Source organism: Rhincodon typus, chromosome 23 (assembly GCF_021869965.1).
Source record: "Rhincodon typus isolate 14 chromosome 23, sRhiTyp1.1, whole genome shotgun sequence".
NCBI lineage: Eukaryota > Metazoa > Chordata > Chondrichthyes > Orectolobiformes > Rhincodontidae > Rhincodon > Rhincodon typus.
In genome coordinates this window covers 12,736,442-12,760,242 of record NC_063354.1, presented here as the reverse complement: position 1 = coordinate 12,760,242, position 23,801 = coordinate 12,736,442, and the positions used below count along the sequence as shown (strand labels likewise).

General features: G+C 42.3%; 1 protein-coding gene across 4 annotated transcripts; it reads right to left on the bottom strand.

Moving 5' to 3' along the window:
* Positions 1–644: 644 nt before the first annotated feature.
* Positions 645–22,975, bottom strand: kcnj2a (potassium inwardly rectifying channel subfamily J member 2a). Of its 4 annotated transcripts, XM_048610934.1 has the most exons (3): positions 22,870–22,975; positions 21,917–21,993; positions 645–5,637 (listed from the first exon to the last, which is right to left on the bottom strand). In XM_048610934.1, the coding sequence occupies exon 3, from the start codon at positions 5,415–5,417 to the stop codon at positions 4,137–4,139; it is 1,281 nt and encodes a 426-aa protein (XP_048466891.1). In that variant the 5' UTR covers positions 5,418–5,637; positions 21,917–21,993; positions 22,870–22,975; the 3' UTR covers positions 645–4,136. The 4 variants fall into 4 exon arrangements, with proteins under 4 accessions (XP_048466891.1, XP_020390633.1, XP_048466892.1 ...); XM_020535044.2 differs by lacking the exons at positions 21,917–21,993; positions 22,870–22,975 and adding an exon at positions 12,599–12,794; XM_048610935.1 differs by lacking the exons at positions 21,917–21,993; positions 22,870–22,975 and adding an exon at positions 12,188–12,220.
* Between the last annotated feature and the right edge of the window lie 826 nt (positions 22,976–23,801).

Sequence of the window (23,801 nt, the reverse complement as noted above, 5' to 3'; positions counted from 1 at the left end):
TATTGTTCCTGGCATTTAGCATGTCAATCACACTGGCAATTGCCTCTGGCTTTCTGCTCATATGTTCAAGCAACATTAATTTATTGATTTTAGCTGTCAGAAACAGCATGTGGCTGTAGCCACGGCCTTTTCTTTTTCTGTCTGTCAAGCAGCTAATGAGCTCCTTAACATGAACAAAAAGTAAAAATGAAGCTGGTTAGATGATAGTCATCAAGGTTTGTCAATAGGTGGCTGAAATTTTCACTATTTTCCCTCTTTTTTAGGTTGTTCACACTCATTTCAGTCATAATTAAAAGAGCATAAGTAGGCCATAAAGCTCCTCATAAAGCGTGCAAAAACAATATTCAGAGAAGATGGCTAAGGGCCGAGGACAAAGCTTACATTTCTTAGTGGCACATTTTCTGACAACACTGCTAAAGTAATTTGGAGAAATCTGATTTATTGCTGTTGTTATATTGTCAGTGATCCCTCTCTGTCCTTTCTATTGTGTGCTAATTTCCATAATAATGTTTAAAGGGAAAAAAACACACAACAAATAAAAAGATTAGCATGGTCCACAAGAGATGTGTGGGAATTCTATTCAATTTCTTGGTGAATAGGTATCATCTTAAAACACAAGGATGCATGATAAAGTCAGTAGCCTGTAATATTTCACAAAAATTTATTTCAACCATAAAATAAGACATACATTTCTTTAAAAAAAAATCTGTACAATTGGTGGATCTGTGCAGTACAGTAGGAAGACGTTGATACAAAAGGCTGCAAAAATGGTACAGGTACAATAAAATCAAGAACATCATCAAAACGTAGATTTGACAAGCTGCAAGTGTCTGTAGGGAAAGCTGTAAGGAGTTCATAAGACAACAAATCTTACTGGCAGAGAGGTGACCACCATGCAGCACTAAATAAGTTAAATGGTCGAGAGCAGCTATACTTTATAGACATTACAGTACTTCACAATTTTGTTATCCCAACATGCCTTGTAGGAAGGCCAAAAATATATATCTTTAGTGGAAATATTTCGTACAAAGAGTGCATGAGAGTTAAACTAGTTCGTCATGTCTTGACAAGATTGCAACATTCCAAATTCTAACCAGTTTTCTTTTAATGTCATTAAGGTATTCTATGAATTTTAACTCTATGTCATGCTTAAATAATAAATAATGAAAGTTCATAGTTGTAACAAACCCTATTAAGCTTGAACAATGTTAAAATCAAGTGACCTGCGCTAACCTGCAGCATCTTGGGTCTACTGGTTGTTACAAGATACTGAATTGCCAGTTTTTATCCTCATGTGGCATCTTACTTTGACTTTATTTACATTTGGCTTTAAATATGAAAATATTCATTAAACATTTATAAACTGTACATTTTATTAAAAACTATATATTGCAAGAGTTTTCTGTTGTAAAAATGCTGTTTCTTTTTCCTGATAAATATATGCATCAGGCAATTGAGCCCTGAAGTGTTCAAGAAAGTTTTTTTTTGTTTTTTTTTAATTTTTTAAAATGTGCTAATTTTTCTTCAGTGAAATGGCAGCATTTTGCAGGTCAATCCAAAGTGTTGTAAGCCAGCTCCTTGGTTTCCTGCTCTTTTACCATTGCTTTATTTGCTGGTGTAAATACTCTTTGGTTGAAATTCCATTCTGAGGAACCGAGGGATGCACTTTTATTAGCAGCATGTGCAGTATTTTTGCAATTTTTATACTGACGGATGGCATCCATCTTCAAGTTGCCTTGTGCATATTTTCTCTCTACAGTTAACTAATCAGTCATTTGTGTGTATTGGTTAACTTACCCTCCCACTACACCCACCCAACCCCATTACTAGTTCCAAGCTGTCATATATTGTTCACTGCTTTTGGTTTCGGTAGGACACATAACCACTTATAGGTCAGAGAAAGCTGCCAATTGCCTAAACAGGCAATTCAAAGTCCTCCACGGGAAAATTTGCTAATAAAGCTATAATTAGAGTTGGCAAGAAGACCACTTGCAATTAGTTGGCAGATGTGCTGACCCCACATTACTGTCTGCTTTCAGACGGTCAGTGATATTTAACTACCACATCAAAACAAGTTGAGTTTTGCTAACCTCTCTCACTGCTTAAAAAATACTGGTAATTTTAAAAAAAAGTTCTGTCTTTCTTCCAGTGCGCCTAATATTGAATTAAAATAATATTTTTTTAAAAAGAACTGTGGATGTCATTTGCTTGGTGACATGCCAACTCTTTTACCAAAATGTTCAGTGGCCCTTTTCCCACTCTTCTAAGTTGGTCTGGAGTTAGTTAATTCTGCTGCAACTTCATTGCGGACCAGAAACTGTTTTGCGCAACTGACTATTTCTTAAAGATTATGTGAACATTTGGGAAATCTGTTTAAATTTGTTTTCACAGCAGTAAGTCATCTTCCTCGGACAAACCAGTTTTGGCATGTAGGGTTATAGACTTGAACTAGTGCTGTGACATCAGCTGAACAGCTGTGGAAAGGAAAGAGAAATGGGATGCTCTCTTTCAAGCGCTGACAATGGAAAATCAAAAGAGTTTAAAATTCTTTGTAACATTCCATTAAAGAAACTTTAAACATTAAAACAATGCAATTTGACCTCTCCATTGTTCCCTCCTCTGTGCAGCTTCATTCAGATGAGCAGGTTAGATAAGCCACAGATGCTCAAACCTTCTGAGGGCTAGTACCATAGGACTTGCTCACTGGAAAGATGATTTCTACTTCACTCTGTTGTGAGCTATTTCGCTACAGAGAAATCATACCATATAATACCCCAGAAAGGCAGCAATACAGCTCAGGTTTGTTTCTAGTGCAAGTGGTCATGGTGCTTAGTTGATCAACTAGACTTCCAGCCAATGTGCTGTAAGTTCAATTCTCAGGATAGAACTGCGTATTACCACCATAATTAATGTCTCACTTGCTATCAGAGTGTTTCAAGAGAATAGATCCAACTTGTGGAGAGGGTAGGAGGAAGGGGACAGGGAAGGGCAAAGTAGAGGAATGTCTTTCCATCATGCTACACCCAAGTCACATCATTTACTGGGCGATTACCGGATAATACCAACAGCTGGGAAAGTTTGCTGGCCAAATTGTTCCACCTATCAAGTGAATGTGGAGCAGCAAGAAGCTGATAAACATGCAAGGACTAAGGTTTGGGTTTCATTACTTGCTTAAAATGAGAGGAATGCGCTGCGCTTCACCTTTGGAAGATCTATATTCACATATAAAGATTGTTAGGAAAGGAAAAGTATGTCAACATCTGCAATAGTTAAATAGCCAGACATGCTTGCCCTTTGTCATTAGTTAAACTTGACTTTATGATATACATACTTCTGGAAAAGGGAGACAGTAAGATTTGCTAATAATGGACAAAGATATCTTCATGCATTTACTTCTTTTCTGAACAGTGGAACTATGAACTTCATAGAGTCAGTGCAGCAAATTGTCAAAGTTTTCATATGTGGGACACTGCCATCAAGAATTAAGTCAGCCAATTCTTTGGAAACTGAAGTCGGTCAATTTTAAAAGAACTAGGAGTAAGAAAATCAAACCAAATTTTAATTGCCGGTTTTAGAAAAACAAAAGGAATCATAAATACTGGTTTTGATTTGATCACAATAAATCAATAGAAGAAAACTTCAAAAATAAATATTATATAAGCCGCAACTTCACTTATCAACTTATCAATTAAATTGTTCTTCAGTGGTCACTGTTCTTTCAGGAGTTCAGTTAAACCATTTCAGGGCAGATGAAAGCCTCGCTCAGAGCTTTAAGTTTCCTTTGAGAGCCATTTTGTTCGATGTAGATAATGTTTTGGGTTAACTTACGTCCATCCAGTCTTTCCTGCAAGTTCAAGTTTTGCCATATATGTATATTATATATATATATATGCTACTGCATTTGCTATTATGTGCCTCCTTATCAGGTTAAAAATTATTATTAGTGCTTTGTTTGAAAGAATTGTTCTCCTACCGTCTGTCACTAAACAAGAACAACCTGTGTAGGACTGCCTTTCAGCAAAGCCTGACTTCAACAGTACCCTTTTCTTGATGTGCTGTTCTGGGCACAGTTAAGCACAATATGCTTTGATGGATACATTATCTTTTTTTTTAAAGAAAAAGATACATTTTAGATGTTAGATTTCAGATTCTCGTCTGAGGGGGCGAGGCTCTAATGGGACAGTGGCCTGATTATGGTCCGTGTTAGTTAGTGTCTCTGTACTTGGACTATCTGGTGTCCCAGCCTCACTGTCCTCATCGTCTTTGTTCATGAGGGCCACCTCATTTTCATAGCAGAAAGTGTTGGGTGTGGAGAGTATGTATTTCTTTTCTGCCAAATCCCTGGCACAGCAGAGAGGCGTATTAGGCACCTCGTAGGTTTTGTGAAAGCGGGAATAATCAACTTTGTAGTAGTTTTTCTCCTCAAAGAGCACTGGTTCAAATCGGTGACCCCAGAGAATTTCACTTGCAAGATACGAGCTGCGACACTGTGTGGTCATTGCTGTAGCTTCCACCATTCCTTCAAGAATCACGACAATTTCAAAATCTGCATTGTCCATGTCCTGTTTGCTCAAGTCATAGAAAGGACTGTCTTCATCAATTTCATGTACTATTGTAATAGGTGACACTAGAAATATTCTATCTATTCCACTATCAAAGCCTACATTAACATCTACTTGATCCAAGGGTATGTATTCACCCTCTGGTGTTATTCTAGATTTAAGCAGCTGGGCCCTTACATGGGCTTCCACTAAATGGCTCTTTCGTAAATTTCCAACTCGCCACATTAAACAGAGCTTTCCATCTCTCATAGCAATCACAGCAGTGTCGCTGAAAATGAGTGTCTCATTTCTCTTTTTTGGTTTGGCCATCTTGGCCATGACAGCACCAATGATGAAAGCATCAATGATGCAGCCCACAATGGACTGAAAGACTACTATGAACACAGCTATGGGGCACTCTTCTGTCACACAACGGAAGCCATATCCAATAGTGGTCTGAGTCTCAATGGAGAATAGAAACGCAGCTGTAAAGCTTTTGACCTCTGAAACACATGGTTTATGCATTTCTTTGTTGTCCAAGTCACCATGCATCAGTGCAATAAGCCAAAACATGCAACCAAACAACAGCCAGGACAAGATGAAAGACAGGCAGAAGATGACCAGCATCCACCGCCAACGAATGTCCACACATGTTGTGAAGATGTCTGACAAGTAGCGTTGCCCCTTCTCGCTCATATTTACAAACTGAACATTGCAATGGCCATCTTTCTTCACAAATCTGCTCCGGCACTGCTGCCTGGTATGTATCTTGCTTTTGCCATTGCCATAGCCGTTGGCAACCGCCATTGTAGCTAGTTTCATCCCGTCTTCCTCTGAGGACACAATGCTGTAGCGGTTGGTACGCACGCTGCCCATTGCCAACGCCTGGGACTGCTGCGTTTCTACTTTGGGATACAGTCTTGAAAATTTCTGGAGCAACCTTTGAAGAAACAGTTTTGAACGTTAAGGAAGAGCACACCACGTCTGTGAAAGTAGACCTCTGCAAGAGTCCTTGGCTCCACCAAGCTGTCTCTTTTTTAAGGACAACTTGGTTATCCAATAGTGTGTTGTAATTCAGCACTCATCAGTGTATGATCTGAAAATGAAACAAAATTAAAGTTACTGTCAAATAAAATTACAGCCTGGAATAATTTCAAAAGTTTAAATAATTCAAGTAATTTATAGGAAACATTTTTGGATGTTACTGTTAGCTAAAATAAAGGTCAGAGCCAAATCTTGATAATTAAAATACTAAATTAATTTGAGAAGTTCTAACACTGATTTTTTTTGTCCAATCTGCTTTATTGGTGATTAAGGATGAAAATTACACTTTGTAATGTTAGAGAAATGCAAGGGCAGAGAAATCATTTGCAGCACTTGTTAAATTAGGGCATTGGTTTTAATTGGATCACATTGATCCATTACCTTGAACACAATCCAATATTAGTGTAATGACGGATACTCACAATCACCTAAACTTGTGGGCTTCAGAAGTAGTAGTACTTTATAACAAATATGCAATTCTAACCCAGTAACTCACAAGCTAGGTTGAAATGGAAACTTTACTGCTTCTCAAAGTGCCTGAGCCTGACACTTCTCATTTCATCCTGCATGAGATTAAAGTGATCTTAAGTATAACTAATCACCTCAGTCTAATTATATACAACAAGCCATATAAGTGGTGTATTAATATGCCTTCCCATTTCTTTCAGTTTGCTATGACGAAGGATGATGTCAATGCAAATCTCATTCTACTTTGATGTGTGATTTGCATCATGAATGTACTGTGAAACTAACAGCTCTTCAATTTTTCTTTTATTTATAAGTATATTTCTTAATCATAGAAAATTATAACAAAGGCAATGCTGTATTACACAGATTGTTAAATAAGCCACTTAACATTCATGTGTATGATTTTACTGTGTTGCCAAATAACCAAATAAATAAAAGAATACCAATGAAACATAGCAATACAAATAAGTTTAGACCTCAGCACATTACAGCCACAGTGTTTACAAATGTGGCAGCTAAAACTGATGATCACTTATGAGTCCCAATTCAGACTCTCATTTGCTTTCATTAATCTTTTACTTTCCTTCTCTCTCTTTCCCCTGCGGTAATCAATACTGAGAAAGTAAGTGGTGCAAGTCAGAAGGGAGATTATTGCACCTAAACAGACATATGTATTACATATAAAGAACTTATTTTGCAACCAAAATGTGGCAGTTTAACTGAGAATGCAACTAGACAAATCAGGATCCATCTAGAATAGAGAGTTAGGAATGTATCAGATAGGTAACAAAACCTAGTTCTGGTACTATAAGGAACATGTTTAAATGTCCCAGTTATATTTTAAACCACCAATGTGAACCAAGTTATCAAGATAGGTGATAAGATGTTATATGAGAAAGTTAGCAACAACTCAGAAAGTAGCAGTTTCATCTCAAAAAGAAAGGTTTAGGGTTTAAGCCCTGAGCCACATTAAACCAGACTTCAATTTGCCTTCTTAACTGAATATAAAGATTCCACAACACTATTGAAAGCAAGTCTGGCAAATTCTGTCAGTGCCATCATCAACACTTACCCCTCAGCACAACATTTGGACAGATTATTTCGCCATTTAATGTCATTTCTGTTCATGGGACATTGCTGTCTACAAATTGTCTGCTAACGTTCTTATATTAAAACAGAGACGCCACTCAAAAGATTATTTGCTGGTTGCGAATGTTCCAAGGCAGCCAGGGGTCATGAAAATCCGATATAAATACAGTCTGGTGTTACATTACCTGGATATTAATTACTCCTTGCTTCACAACATCAATGTGAAATTTATTTTCAGTTTTTAAATGATTTTGCCTTCTCTTAAAATATGGTTTAACTCAAAGAAAAGCCCAGTTCATATTTCTGATTGCATTCAGGATTTTGTGAATTACATCAATGCCTCTCATTCTCCTTTTGCAGCTGACTATTCCAGGTTTCTTTTACTAATTTAATTTTTCCACAACTCTGACACTAGGGAACATCCACCTGTACTTCTCTGTACTGTATCCAAGAATGATGTTTTCCCTTGTGTTTTAACAACTCAATGCATTCGGAACTCACAACAAGATCTGAAGAGCGTTCTGTACAGCTTCAGCTTAATGGCTGACATCTATTTTTCACATTGATCAGAAACCCTGTTTCTGGTTTCTTTTGTTGTTACACAATGACAGAATCACTATTGCTCCCAGATCCCCTTCAATCTCAACCCGACTAGTTTGACACCAGGGAATTTATTTAATGTGTCCCCATACAAAGCTCGGGCCCCTATCATTTACACCTTCAAGCGCATGTTTATCTGCATCAAGTTTCATTTGCAAGGTTACCGTGCAAACTCATATCGGTCCCGTTAGTTTTTGGTATTACTAGCCTCAGATAACCTGCATATGTAGATTGAGACAGCTGGGCCCATCGCGCCCGTGCTAGTTGGCTGCAAACGCGATCAGTAAGTCACGTTCTCCTCTCTCCCCATCTACACCCACCCGCATGGCCCTAGAAATCCTTTTACAAATATATATGCAATTTCATTTTGGAAGTTACTCTCCAGATCGTAAATGGTTTCAGAAAAACAAAACTGGCAAATCTCTCTAGATTCTTTTTTCTCCGTTATATTAAACCCCTGACCTTCCAGCTAGTCGGTAAATAGCTGAAAACGTGGATTATTTAAAAAAAAACAGGGGAGGCTGGTGTATATACCTTGCGTTCTATCGCATGCACCTGCCCCAGGGACCCAGCTTCCAGCCTGCTCCCTGAGTCTGAAACATTCCTCACCCTCCCCCAGATACAGAGGGTCAACAGGGGCTGGATGCGTACAGTGTATTCCCGGAGAGAAAGGGTCTTTGAAGATCTCCAAACTGTCCATTCGGTTTGCGATTCGCTCACAGCGTGATGCCAACACACACCACTGACATGATTGTACGACTTTACCTTAACGATCAAACACACGGAAATTACAACAGTTCCCTCCAGTCGGTGATAAACCGTGCTGCCGAACTTGTAGTACCAGCTGGGCAAAGCCGTACCCTCGCAGTGGGTAGGAGCCCCCGGGATGGGGATGGGTACAGACAGCACGCCCAGGGACGGTACTTCACTCGCAGCCCTCAGCAGTACAACAGTCCAGTGGCGGCTCTGCATTGAACAGCAGTCAGAACATGCGCAGAAAGTATCTTCACTCATCATGCAAAAGAGTTACGGACGGGACCCGGGTGTAAGTTTTGCTCTAGAAGAAGCTACACTCTGCACTGTCCCAGGCACCCATCCTCCGGGGCCGCTTCCAAGCATCAGGTTAGAACATAAGAACTAGGAGCAGGAGTAGGCCGTCCGGCCCTTCGAGCCTGCTCCGCCATTGAATAAGATCATGACTGCCCGCGTTCTCACCGTATCCCTTAATTCCTTTATTGTTCAAAAAAAATCTACCTTATCTTTAAAAACGTTTACTGAAGTAGTGTCAACTACTCCACTGGGCAAGGAATTCCATAGATTAACAACCCTCTGGGTGAAGAAGTTCCTTCTCAATTCAGTTCTAAATCTGCTCCCTCTAATCTTGAGGCTATGCCCTCTTGTCCTAGCTTCACGTGCCAGTGGAAACATCCTCTCTACTTCTATCTTATCTATTCCCTTCATAATTTTATATGTTTCTATAAGATCCCCCCCCTCAATCTTCTGAATTCCAATGAATATAATCCCAATCTACACAGTCTCTCCTCATAAACCAACCCCCTCAACTCCGGAATCAACCTAGTGAACCTCCTTTGCACCCCCTCCAGTGCCAGTACATCCTTTCTCAAGTAAGGAGACCAAAACTGCACACAGTACTCCAGGTGTGGCCTCACCAGCACCCTGTACAGCTGCAACATAACCTCTCTGCTTTTAACCTCAATCCCTTTAGCAATGAAGGACAAAATTCCATTTGCCTTCCTAATTACTTGTTGTACCTGCAGACCTACCTTCTGTGATTCATGCACAAGGACGCCCAGGTCCCTCTGCATAGCAGCATGCTGCAACTTTTTACCATTCAAGTAATAATCCTTTTTACTATTACTCTTACCAAATAGTATGATTTATGATGGTGTTTGGCCAACAACGCTGGGCTGTCAGGAATGAGACCTCTAAACCTTCCCCTGGCGGAGTCAGGCTGCTTCAGATTTTCCCAGAAGCATCTGGATCACTTTGCGTTATCATCCTGAACTGCTGATGGTGATTGGATATATTTTCTAACTAACCTGTTCAGAGAAGTTATTACACACACCTCTGGAGCAGATGGGACTTGGACTCGGGACTACTGCTTCAGAGCAGGGCACTACCCGCCGCTCCACAACAGCCCCTCACGATGGTAAGTGTCCTTGGAATGAACGGAGGCGGGGTAAAAACTGACCAATTGTTCATGCCATAAGATACAGGGAAGGGTTTGATCAGTCTGGGTAGCCCGGGTTTCTGGGGGTAACGTCACCTTTCTGCCCAGACACACTTCCTGATCTCTCTCTCCCTGGATAGAAGCCACTCAGTGTTCCTCAGAGCCGTCTGCCGCTCTTGCACACGACTCTCTGATTCCCCTGGACGGTCTTGGCGTCCTCTCGGTGCCTAACCTCAGCTTGTCCCCACTCTGTCACCGAGCGCAGTCTGCCCTCTCTCTCTCGCCCGCTTTCTCCCACACTCCTGACTTCTCTCGCATCCTGCTCCTCCTCCGTTAACAGTTCCGCCTCAGTCCGAGCCCTATTGTTGTTTACTAAATGTATTCTCACAAGCCGAACAGGGATAGCAACTTCACTGGAAACATAACAGTGGATAGGAACCGCTCAAGTCGTTCCCTCTTCCGATCTGAAGTACCTTGTGATCACTCCGACCGGCGAAACGAGGACGGAAACGTATTTGAGTTGGGACGGTGCTAACATTAAATTAACAGCTGTGTAGTTCAGACAGGGGTTGGGAATGTTTGTCTTGTGTCTACGCCCCCAAAATAAAAACAATGGGACCATGTTTTTTTTTAAAAACATTGTCCTTTTTCGGCTGTGTATAATATTAACAGTTATCACAGCTCAGCGTTAAAAGCCTGCCTAACAAAAGCTGCATCTGAGCACTCCTCTCCGCGTTTGGAAGTTTGTTCGTCTCCTGATTTCGCTTTCAGACGCCAGCCAAGCTTGCAGCTTCTCCCCGCTCCGAAAGAGAAACTGACTGCCCTTTCTCTCCCTCCCTCATCCCGGCTAGTGCGGCAACAGACATAGCAAAAGTCTCAACTACCAGTGATGTACAAGATGTACACTCTTCCCCCTTGCAGCTCCCCGGCGGCTGTCTCATCAACCTTCTCCCCTCTTCCCTTGTTTTGCCGAGGTCTGAACCCCCAAGCCCCAGCTACTCCCTGCCGGAGGAAGCAGCAAAACCCTGGGGGGAATCCTGCTGAAGTTGCCGTGCACTTGTTGCTGTCTCAGCGTTGACAGTAGCAGCAAGCAAACCAGAGACTTCCCGGCAGCAGGAGGCTGTGCCGCCTGAATCCCGAGAGGGAAGCAGGAAGGGGCTGGTGACTGAGCTGAAGGAGATGGGTAGAGGGTAAGCGGGAATCTGCACGGTGCAAAGTAGGGGACAGGAGGGTGCACAGGTCTGGAAGCTTGAGGCGTGGTTTGAGAGGTGTGGTACAGCTCGGCAGAGACTGGAATGTAGGATGCTGCCGGCTTGAACTGCTCTGCGGCTCAGGCTGGAGCTGCGGGTTTTGCTAAACTGAGTCCTTTTTTTTGCGCGCGTGTCGTGTGACTCACACTGAACCGCCCAGTTTCGACTCCTCGTCCGGATTTATTCGGTGTAGCTCACTCAATATAACAATCCCCCCAGCGAACACGTGTTATTTGGCAAGAAAAAAAAATCTGTTGTCTAGGATTAGCCTGGGAATTCTCACCGTGTTTACAAATTGGACGCGGCGAGACAGCGCAAATAAACTTTTTTTTTAAAAAAAACAAAAACAATATTTAAAAGCAAGGTCAGGGCAATCCGGAATGGCTTTCGAGGACATGAGAGAGTGGAAGTGTCCGGAACGCGGATCACTTAATAAACACCATTCCCCTTCTGTCCAGTCCCATACACAACTCTTGCAGAATTACAACCGGAAAAAGAAATCTTCTCCACATTGATGAAGCTGGTTGTGCGAAAATGTTTCAGCCGCGGGACTGACTTTCCCTCCCCATGCCACTTTAAAAATATCATTTTGCTATCAACGCCCTTAAATTCCGAACTTCCTACTTCAACTGCCAACTTCTTAATTTTTTTTGTTTGGCGAGCAGAATAGCTCAATGAAGGAGAACTTCCAGAGCGGCCCAAACTCTCACACTTGTCCCGTCTCTTGCATTTTAACCGAAAGGAGAGGGAGAAGTGACAGACAGCAAAAGGAAACCCAGTGTTTTAACCCAACCGCGTTCTACACAGTATTTGTGACAACGTTCTACTGTCGCTCTCCTGACATCAACACTCCTTTCTCAAAAGTACACAAACTGGCCTGAGACAAATCAAAACCGGGGAGGGAGAAAAAGCCAAGCTAGAATCGTGCGCGCTCTTTGAATCCAATTCCCTTAAACTTCCAGCCATAACAAACAATGAAAAAAAAATCTCATTTCAATATTTACATATTCTTCCATTTGGACTGACGGCCCTAAGCTCTCAAACCGGTAGTCGTAACATATCTGATGCAACAACGCCGCCGCTTGTTAGAGGTCGTCACCCAGGAGAGGAGGTTTTTTTTGGGGGGGGGGGAGGAAGGACGTTTTCCACTCCTTACCCCTTCCCCTCCTCCCCACACCGTACCTCCTTCCTCATCAACAGAAATGTGGAGATTCTGAACGAAAGGTCTACCACTCGGCCCGTTTACACCGCCCCTCTCAAATTACGGCGTTCAAACCTGGTCAGTCCAAAAAAAAAGTCGCTCTGCCTTGCGTGGTTTGTCTGCTTTAGCTGCAGCAAGACACTTTAAGCTCTGGTGACTTGAGTGGGAGAAACAGAAAGATTTGATTTTAAGAGATAGTAGGAATCCTGGTTACCTGCTCAGTGTTTGCAGCGAGAGTGTCATTTGAAATCCAGCGGCTGTAACCTGCTCTAGCTCGGAGATTGCAGTAACTTTGGTTATTTTTTTTTCTTTCTCTCTGAGGTGAGGTGAGAGGGGTGGGGGGGAGAAGAGGTGGGTGAAGGTGGAACGGGGGTTCATATACCGTAGATATAATCCTGTCCTGTTGCGGTCTGTTTCTGACACCACTCAACTTCACTCAGAGATATAAAGCGCGCCGGCTGGGGAAGAAGCCCCGCCCCGGGCACGCCTTTTCGCCAATCCTCCGGCGACCTGGATGAGTGACAGCCTTCTTGACCAATAACCGACAGAACCTTCATCCACAGCCTTCCGCACCTCCTCCCCCCCCCCCCCCCCCCCAAACCACCCCAACGCCGTCTCTTATTGCGTCCATTTCAACTCTGAAACTGACAATCCATTTACCAAGAGGGCCTGGGGTCGATGCAGCAAAGCCTTTGGCTGAGATCTACAAAACTTGTATTAAAACAGCAGGGCAAGATTGAAGAGCGATATGGCGAACAATGAAGGCAGTGGGGGTGAAAAGAATTGTGCTTCCGTTTACTTGCGCTGGTTCTCCTTTAGCTAATGTCCCTCTCTGCAATAAAGCGATCACTTTATATGTCTTGCGTTTCTTTATGTTGCGTCTTTCACGGGGAATCCCAGTGTTCCCTTACGGTCTTATTAGAGAAAAAAAATTGCCGTGAGTTGTGAAGTTATCCCTGCTGGGCAAATTCAAAGACTACAGTCTTCCAGTGTCAAGTTAACACTCTCCATAATTATTGCCAATCTCACCAAGTCCGCAATTTTGGCCTCTTCCTCGTTCTCCTGTTATCAGGACCGAGGGGTCACTAAAGTCATTGACCAAATATTTTGGTGTGTTTATTTTTTTTAGTTTTGGACTGTGTGTATGTATATTGCCAGTATCCATCCCGAGGAATATTGTGTGACGGGATATCAGCGCCAGAATCCTAAACATGAAAGAGATTGTTAAGATCTGGGAACTTGCTGTAGCAGACTGCTGATAATGTGCCCGTTGGCAAGAACCCATTCCTTGCTCTCTCTCTCTGTTTAAATCTCCCAGACTGCTGTTTGAAGATATTCCCAAGGTAACTCTCCCGGAGGTTAAACGTTCCACTTAGTTGAACCGGGTCAAAGCTTCAAGTTTATTTTGTTTCTAAAACTGAGTTTATTAAGTAGCCAGGGTGCTCGATGGCAACAATGATAATGCTGTAATCGGCGGAGTGATTGTTTACTGAACGCCTCCTTTAATAAGGTTAAAACCATCGAACAGCAATGAAGCAATGAATTGGCCACAAGCTTTAGAGCCTGTGTTTTCACATTATACAAGTTGGCGTGTACGCATTGTTTAATATCATTAACGAGCTCCAGATTCGATTGACAATCAGTTACATCCAAAAGTTGGACTTATTTTGATTTTAAAATTGTCATTTTATTTTCATGCGCAGTTATCCTCTACATATTCAGTTAGCACATTTGGCCCCCTGGCTGATGGAGTGGGGGAGACCTTTATTTGGAATCACGACAGAAATTCCTGTACAACGACATTTGAAAATCATAACAGTGTCGCATTTGCAAAAACAATCGGTTTACAATGGAGCAGGTACGTCGGAGTCAAAAATAAAAGAATTGCGGATGCTGGGCATCAGAAACAAACAAAAAGTGAAATTGCTGGAGAAACTCAGCAGGTCTGGTAGCTGCTGTAGGGGAGAGAAAGCAGCGTTTACTCTGACAAGTTTTCCCGCAATTTCTGTCTCCGAATCCATCTAGTCAATCAGATTCGTGCTAATATCTTAAAGATGTAATCCCCTCAACACAGGGAGCGAAAGAGGGTGTTAATTGTCACCTCGTTTCCATCCGTTAAGAGATAGTAATTATAAAGGGTTTTGATAGAGTCGTGGGAAAATGCTTCTGCTTGGCAGGAGGATCGGTAACGGAGTGCTGGGGGAGAAGGATAAGGTAATCTATTGTACATTATACTGAAACAAAAGAAGAGTGGAGGCGAGAGGGTAAAATTTGCCTGGCCAGTTCTCATCTGCAGTGTACGGTCTGACAGGATGGCGGAAAGCAGATGCATTTCTTTTTAACTTTGCAAACAAATGTAATCGGGCATGCAATTGACAAGGAGCAGCAGGACAGGATTTGTGGGCAGAGGAGCTGGGGCTCATTTGCGGGTAGTTTCTTTCCGAGAACAGCAGCAAGCCTGATGGGCCGATTGGCCCGTCCGTGATGCGCTGTGTGCTTTTGTGGTCTCACAGCTGGACTGCGGAAGAAACCGGAAAAAATCGCCCTCTTTTGCTTCGCCGGTGTGACCCAGAAGGGGCAAGTCGATCTGTTAGCAGAGCGGAGCGGGTTGCTTTCGTTAGCCCGGGTTTTGTTTTGCGGGTACTGGGTGCACGGAGCTGGGATAAATCCGCTCACTCCAGGGTCCCGATACCACCGAGGCTGCAAAACTCCCAGCGAGTGGCGCCAAATCCGCTCCACAAGAGCTCAAGCGAAACCAAACGTTTCCCCGGCTGGTTGCACCTGTTTCTGGCATTTCTCTATTTACTTGCTGTAGCTTTGTGATCGCTGCAGCCTGCAAATTGGGAAACTCACTTCAGGTCTTTGTGTTTTTAAACAAGCCCTTCTGGCATTGAACCCCAAACACTTCCTGACTGGAAAGTGAGAAGAACTAACGGGGCACCAGCTAATGCACCGCCGTGAGCGTAAGACACCGGTTTGAATTAAACCAAGTCTCCTCCAAAACGATTTTAAGTAATCTCGCAGAAGATCCTGAATTAAAAGTCAACCCACACAGACGAATGGCAATTTGGGCCAACAGTGTCTGATAATAAACTAGATTAAAACATAATTAAGTAATTCCAAGTTGTAATTTTGAACAACGCCGTATGTTCTATTTAGAGACTAGGAAACTGCCAGGTCCAGCACATAGACAATGTATCAATCGGAAAGACATTACTTTTCCCCAGCAATTTTTGTTTTTCTTTGTGTGACATTTCTTTGAACTCACTTCTCAAGTGTGTTTACTTGCAGCAGGCTTTAATTTTCTGCATTTGCAAAATCTTGATGTTTTATTCTGGTCTTTACGTAATTGCTGCCTAATATTTTGTATTACACGGGTTTAGACTTTGATGTTGTCCCAATTACGCCTTTGATGTCTGCTTTGCTACTGGCGGGTAAGGAAGCTACTTGCAAACCTCCTGTTCGCCCACAAGATGGTGCAAGTGGGAGGTGGAAATCTTTTGCCCTCTCTGTTCTTGACTGATGGACCACGGACACCTCCTCTCAATACAGGGTTATCAGGTACTTTCTAGTTTCCGAGTAATATACTCTTTATTCCAATATGTATGTTTCCAAAGCCACATTTGTGTATAAATTACATAAAAAACACTTGAGCTGAATGGGTCAGTTTGAATACTGTGAATAATATTACTATTTTTAACGAGATTTGTTTTTACTCTTCAGAAGCATAACAATAGAATCTTTACAGTGTGGAAGCAGGCCATTCATTCCATTAAATCCAGACCATCCCTCTGAAGAGCATCCCTCCCAGGCCCACCCCCAACCATATCCCTGTAACCCCCCATTTCCCATGATTAACCCACCTAGCCCGCACATCCCTGGACACTATGGACAATTTAACACGGCCAATCCACTTAACCTGCACGTCTTGGGATTGTGGGAGGAAACTGGAGCACCTGGAGGAAACCCACGCAGACACGGGGAGAATGTGCAAACTCCGCACAGTTCTCTGAGGGTGGAATCAAGCCCGGGTCCCTGGTGCTTGAGGCAGCAAGACAGCAATCAACCCTAGCTTGATTTGTTACCAATCATCGCACACATGAATTCCAGCCAGGACTTGGATTCTGATCAAACACCTCCAAACTGACTTTTACTCAGCGCTCCCACAGAAGTGGCATCTCAAAGGTGATCCACTATCCATTAGACCAAATTACGAAAGTCCTGTAAAGATTGACCTTGTTTTGAGCTCATGGGTCCCTTCCCAGAAACTGTAACTCCCCTAAACTCACACTGTTAGGCTGTAGAACTCTCTCTCTCTCTTGATCAAAGTAACTTATCTCTAAGGTTCTGAGAGAAACAAATGCACTCAGAGGTCCCTGGATTTCCAGCTTCCCAGAGCTTCTTCTGAGTTTCTCTTGGACTCTTAAGTGGAAAAATAAGTCATGGGATTTGATTTTAATTATTCTCTGCTTGACAAGTACAACAGTACTGGTCTGTGAGGTTAATATAATTGACCAATTACAGTTATGGTCAATCCAAGCACAAATTTTGTCAGGGGTTTTCACAATAGCAGCCTGTACAGATGTTCACCAGGGACAGCAATAATACTGATTGATTTGATTTGATTCTCACATGTACTTAAGTACATTGAAAAGTATATAATATTGCCACACAAGATACCATCATTATGCTCTTCCTGTATTATTGTTGGAGAAAAGTTACAAATATTAAGTTGACTTCCTGTCTGAATATCATGGGGTTAGGCTGTATTCAAGAGACATGAGTACATCATTTATCTACCAAATTATTTATTTATTTAATATACTAGAATTCTTTGAGGAGATAAAAGGCAGGATAGATGTAAACGAACCAGCAGATATAACATATTTGGATTTTCAGAAGGCATTTGATAAGGTATCACACATTAGGCTACTTGATAAGAGCCCATGGTTTTGGAAGTAGTATATTAGCATGGGTAGAGGATTAACAAATAGAAGACAAAGAGTTGAAATAAGGGAGCATTTTCAGGATGGCAATCTGTAACTAGTGGAGTTGAATTGAGTTGAATTAATTGAATTGAACTGAATTAGCTTCATTGTCCTATGTATTCAAATGAGTACAAGGAAAAGTTTATAATTCGCCACTTACAGCACCGTCTTAGGTACAAGAGTACCTAGGTACAATCCTTAAAGAATTGAGAAATGAAGAAAGAAAAATTACATTACAGCTAAACACAGTAGAACAATAGGTAAGAAAAGCAAGAAGCAAAGTTAAAAAGGCAAACATCACAGTCTTTCTCCGAGGGCTGTCCGCAGCAGACCAGCGTAAGGGGCTTCCACGTGGTTCAACCCCTGCTGTCCCACTCTGCACTGAGCCCCTGCTGTCCCACTGCACACTGGGCCACTGCTGTCCCACTCTGCACTGAGCCCCTGCTGTCCCACTCCGCACTGAGCCCCTACTGTCCCACTTCGCACTGAGCCACTGCTGTCCCACTCCTCACTGAGCCCCTGCTGTCCCATTCCTCACTGGGCCCCTGCTGTCCCACTCCACACTGAGCCCCTGCTGTCCCACTCCGCACTGAGCCCCTACTGTCCCACTCCGCACTGAGCCCCTACTGTCCCACTCTGTACTGAGCCACTGCTGTCCCACTCCTCACTGAGCCCCTGGTCGCTGGCGTCTCCGGTTTAGTTGCCGACCCCACTTCGGAGGCTGAGGTCAGGTGTCTAAGGCCGAGAGAAGTGCGGAGAGACGGAGAGGAAAAAGAAAATGAGAAACGGAACAGGCAGAGCAGAGGAGCTCTGGCTGGATCTTCCTACTCTGCTGCCATGTTACTGTAGTGCCATGGGGATTAGTACTCTGGCCACAATTATTTAAAATATATATTCATGACTTGGGTGATTGAAAGGAATGTACAATAGTCAAGTCTGCAGTTAACACAAAAGTAGGTGGAAAGCCAAGTGGTGAGGCTGACACAAAGTCTGCAGTTAAACCTGTGGATAAAAGCTTGGCAGATGTGGGTAAATATGTGGTTATGCAATTTGGCAGGAAGACTAGAGGAGCTGAATATTATTTAAATGGAGAAAAACTGCAGAAAACTACAGCAGAGAGAGACGAGAGAGTCCTCATGCATGAATCACAAAAAAACTAACAACTAATGTTGTCCTTTATTTCAAAGGGAATGGAGTATAAAAATAAAGAGGCTTTTCTTAAATTATACAAGGCACTGGTTAGACCATAGCTGGAGTACTGTGAATGGTTTTGGGCCCCTTATCTAAGGAAAAATACAGACATTCAAAAGAAGGTTCACCAGGCTGATACCAGGTATGGAGGGGCTGTCTTATGAGGTGGGTTTGAATAGGTTGGGCTTATACCCATTGGAAATTAGAAGAATGATTAGGGGACCTTATTGAAATATATAAGATTCTTAGGGAGCTTGACTGGGTAGATGTGGAGAGGTTGTTTCCCCATTGTGGGAGAGTCTGGGATCAAAGGGCATGATCTCAGATTAAGGGGTTAAGATTAAGATTAAATCTCATTTAAGACATAGATAAGGAGGAATTTCTCAGAGGGTAGTGAATCTGTGGAATTCCTTACTGCAGAGGGCTGTCGAGATTGGGTCATTATGTACACTTAAGACTGAGACTGATTTTTAATAATTCAGGGAATCAACGGTTACAGGGAAGAAGCAGGAAAATGGAGTTGAGGGTTATCAGAGCAGCTATATTCTCATTGAATAGCAGACCAGACTTGATGGGCTGAATATCCTACTCTGTACCTATGTTTTATGGTCTTATCATTTAGACTATTAACCCAGTGCAGTACTGCAGGCATGTCACATTGTCCGTGGTGTCTTTTCAGTTAAATTGATAAACCTTCTTTATCCTCAAGTGGATGTATGCAACCCCATGACATTATTTCAAGAACAGCGAGGCAGTTCCTCCTCTTCTCATAATTAATAATTGTCTTTTGACCAATACATATAAAACAGACTTCCTGGTCATTTTCACCTTGCTGTTTTCAAGATCTTTCTATGTACAAAATGATTGCCAAATGTTCTGTGTTACAATTGTAACTACACTTTGAAAGAACTTGATTGTTAAACACTTTCCAATTTCCATTATACTTTATAAATGCAACTTTTAAAAATAAGTGGCCCCTCGTCTTTGCTTTGCCCAAAGTCCCTCATGTTATCTGCAGAACAGATTTGAATAGATTCACCCTCTATAAAGGTTAGATGTGATGAGGGCTGCCTTTCTGGTTTTCCCTGCAGGAGAAGCAGCAAGTTCTGAAAGTGTGGAAGAAGAAAGTGGAAAATGTGAACAAATCATCAAGGGATTGAAACGGATTTAAACGGGGACCCAGTAAAAGCAGAATGCTAACTGGGTATATGTCCATTTTACTGCATTTACACACGTGGCCTGTATTTATTACAGGAACTGGGGGTGTGGGAAAATGCTGTTAGGAAAAAGGTCTAATGCTAAGAAAAAGAGAGAATCAAGCATCATTCTTGTCCTATGTACAGCCTTGATTTTCTAATCAATGACCTGTTCCTCAGCTCCCGAAATTCCTACCCAAACCTCTCTCCCCTCCCTTTTAAGGCATTCTATAAATGCTACATGTTTGGCAAAGCTTTTGGTCAGATGTTCAAAAAGCCCTCATGTGTTTTAGTGTTGAATTATATTTGAAAGTGCTCCTGTAATATATCTGGGAATGTTTTATTATGTCAATTGTTGTCATTGCAAAAGAACTGAACCTCTTGTGACACTGTACCCATATCCTGAAGATGATCAAATCTGGCAATGTATTTTCTCAACCACTTCCTTCTCGTCTTGCTGCCTCTGCCTGCCTGTTGGCATTGAATGTGAAGAGGACCTATTTCCTGATCCTCAGCGTAAGGACTTCTCACTGTGGCACCACTGCACTCTGGTGTTCTTGAATTAACGCGTCTCTCAATCCAAACCTCAAAACCAGGATAATTTCTGCACAGTAAAGTGACAGACAACTTTAAACAGTTGTAAGCACATTCTTTTTAAATAGGTTTCAGGCTCAACACGGCCAACGTCTGTCCCACTTGTTTTAGTGAGTTGCCTGTCGCAAAAACCATGAGCAGCCCACTTAATGAGATTGTAATGACTTGAGACCTGAGACCGATATTGTCATGTTGTGGGTTGGCTGAGCCCAAGCTCCAATCATCCTGAAAGCCAACCCTTCAAAAGGAGGAAATTTGAACAACATTCATGACAGACAATGACTGTCAATTGCAGACCAGAATTGTACTCTGTTCAGTTGCAAGCACATGTCTGAACCTAGTGTGGGGTGCCTTAGTGACTTCCAGAATCAGAACAGGTTCTAATCTGTAATTACACTGGTATTTTGTCTGGATTTGTACTTAAAATGAGCTTTATCACTGAAAGAGTAACATAATGAAGGCAACATTGATTCATTTTTGATTCACAATTCGTAATTTCCCTCTGCCTCTTTGCTCTTAATTTTCATTGACATTTGCCTATATTCTCCTGCACAATGTGTTTTTTTCCCCATTTCTATGGACTGTGTAGTCTCCTGTTGTGTATTTCTCTTTCTTTTACATTTGTCAGCTCATTATCATCTCAACCTCTGCTCCCTAAAGCACATGACTGGAAGGATAATTTGTCAGACATGCACAAAGACCAAAACTTCAGGGTGGCAAATAGTTTGCTATGGTACAAGGAAACTAAGCCTAGATGCATCTCTTTCCCACCACCACCACCAACCCCCCCCCCGCCGAATCAAGAATTCAGAAATGAAGACTGGCACAAGAGGCAAGACCTATAAAAGGAGTAGGGCCAAGACGAACTTTGAGACTGAAACATTAGGACAGATAATGCGACAATTCCACACTAATGGTCCCTATTATGGTGGGGTGGGGGCCAGCGGAGCAGGAGGAATAAGAGATAGCAGGAACTGCAGATGCTGGAGAATCTGAAAAAGCAAGGTGTAGAGCTGGATGAACACAGCAGGCCAAGTGCGAAACGTCAGCCTTCCTGCTCCTCTGATGCTGCTTGGCCTGCTGTGTTCATCCAGCTCTACACCTTGTTATCTTTGGAGGAATAAGAGGACAGGATAAAGGAAAAAAATTCTCAATTTCATTTCATTTTTGAGGCATGTCATCAAGTTCTTTTTTTGTGAATGAATATTAATTGAGACAGCTTTTTAATGATTCTGAAATCTGAGACAGTTAGTATGGCTTGTGCCATGCAGACATGTCAGATGCGTGCCAAAATAAATTTAACTAAATAAATAGAAAGATAGTGATAAATTGGTTTTAAAAAAATGACGCTTTAAAGGATTAAAGTTCGAAATCATCTGGACTAAAGAGTTCGTGAATGAATGCATGGAATAATCTCACCATTACAGCACAAGCTGGATGAGAAGAGATTCGAATTTGCCAGAGAGATGAATAACAGAAACAATGTCAAATTGAAGCATCAAAGGAAGACTTAGACAAGTACACGTTTTTTTTTCATACTGGTGATAATCTGGAAGTTCTTACCTTGACATTTACAATATTGCCTTGAGATGTCCTCCCACTTGGAAGAACTGCAAGTTGTTAGTCATAGCAGTTTCACTCTGTGGAGAGAGTTTTAAGGGAGCTATGTTATTACTATAGTGGTAAACACTCCTCCATGTACTGAGAAACATTTACTTTTGAAGTAACGTCATATTCTTTGGCAGCCAAGGATCCTGAGAAAGAAAAACCAGGCCTCAACCAACATGTTCTTTGGCTCCCTGTACTCAGCACCTGAAAACCCACCACACATTGAAAGGCTAGAATTTCAGTTGGTCCTTCAGGGAACTGTTTTCATGTGGAATTAGAAATTCAACTGAATTTCTAGTGTTGGATTGTTGTACAATTCTGCTGACTTTTTCAATGAGACAGTCCAGCCTCAAGATATCCCAGTTACAGTGTAATGGTTGTAAGTGTAATGTTGAAGTGAGTAGTCAACACTCCATTCATTTCCACCGCTCAACACTGTATCAAAAGAAAGATCATTCATTCATATAATTGGATAAAGACACGAGGGGAAATGTGCACAGTACTGGGAAAGAGCAGAAGAATGAGATTAATAGGTTATTCCTGCCAAGAGCCAAAACAGGCCTGATGGGCCAAATGTCCTTTGTCTGTGATGCAAGACTCCAAAGGTGGACACTTCTGGGTCCACCACCTGGGACTTTAGAAAGGGTGGGCAAGGAACCTAATTGGATGGGAAGCAAAAATTCAGTTTCTCAACAGCAGGTTAAATTTTTGCTGTTAATTTCACAGTGTTCTTCAAGTGGGTCAGCTTTTCTGGCCTTGATGATTGGAAGCCACTTTTGCCTGCATTAGTAAGCTATGAACACTTATTAACACCCAGCCATTGGAGTGACAATCACAGGTGCACTTGTGTTACACCAAAACTGGAAACACTTGTATTCACCAACCCAACTATATATATGAGTGTGTACCTGGCAGGGTAATCTTCTTTCTTCTGATGCGTACTTTTCCAGTAACTTGATTCCTTCACAGCTAAGTTGTTGTCTTGTGCAAGTGCTGACAGTGTAGGAAGTGAAGCCTGACTGTTTAATCAGCTAAAGAGAAGTTCTTGGTCAAATGTTGTCTTGTAGTTCTTAAACGCACATAATGGAAGTGGTGAAACACATGACGTCAACAAGCTCATAAAAAGTCTTCAGAAGAAAAGTCGTATCAGACTCCAAACATTAATTCTTAATCTCTGTCCACTATGCTGCTGGGTTTCTCTGGCATTTTTTTGTTCTTGTTTCTGGGTACCTGGAGTTTGGAACAAAGACCAGAAGAGTCAGCCAAAGTTCTGTTTGATGTCGTGGCCCTGTTGTGGTAATGGATGACTGTTCCTGTGGAATGGATGGCAGCCACGATAGACAGTCAGATCCAGCTGAGGAATCAATACCTGCTACATACACATTCACTCCATCGTTTGAGGCATGGATGCATTCATTCCCTGGCTATCTGAGAGAGTGCTGAGGGACCTTGATCTACTTGATCTATCTCCAGGTATCTCATCCATTTAAGGGGATTGTGCACCAATATGGAGGAGCTGTGCCATGTCCCCTCTGTCAGGGACCCACACCTCCCTCAGGACAGGCTGAGGAGATTTCCAAGAGACATGTCCAAGAGACTCCTTGCAGGCTGGAGACCTCCAGGGCCTGGACCACCAGAGGGTACCCACCATTGTCATCTGAAGCAAGCATTCAGCAGGTTTCCTCAACCATACCTACAGTGTTCTGTAGTGCCACCAAGACTTAGCATCAGGCAAAGAAAAATTAAACAGCAAAGAGTTCACTTTGGGATCGTTGGCACCTCTGATGTATTTTCTCCTGCTTGCCTGTGAATCTTTGTCATCTCATTAATGGCTCATTCT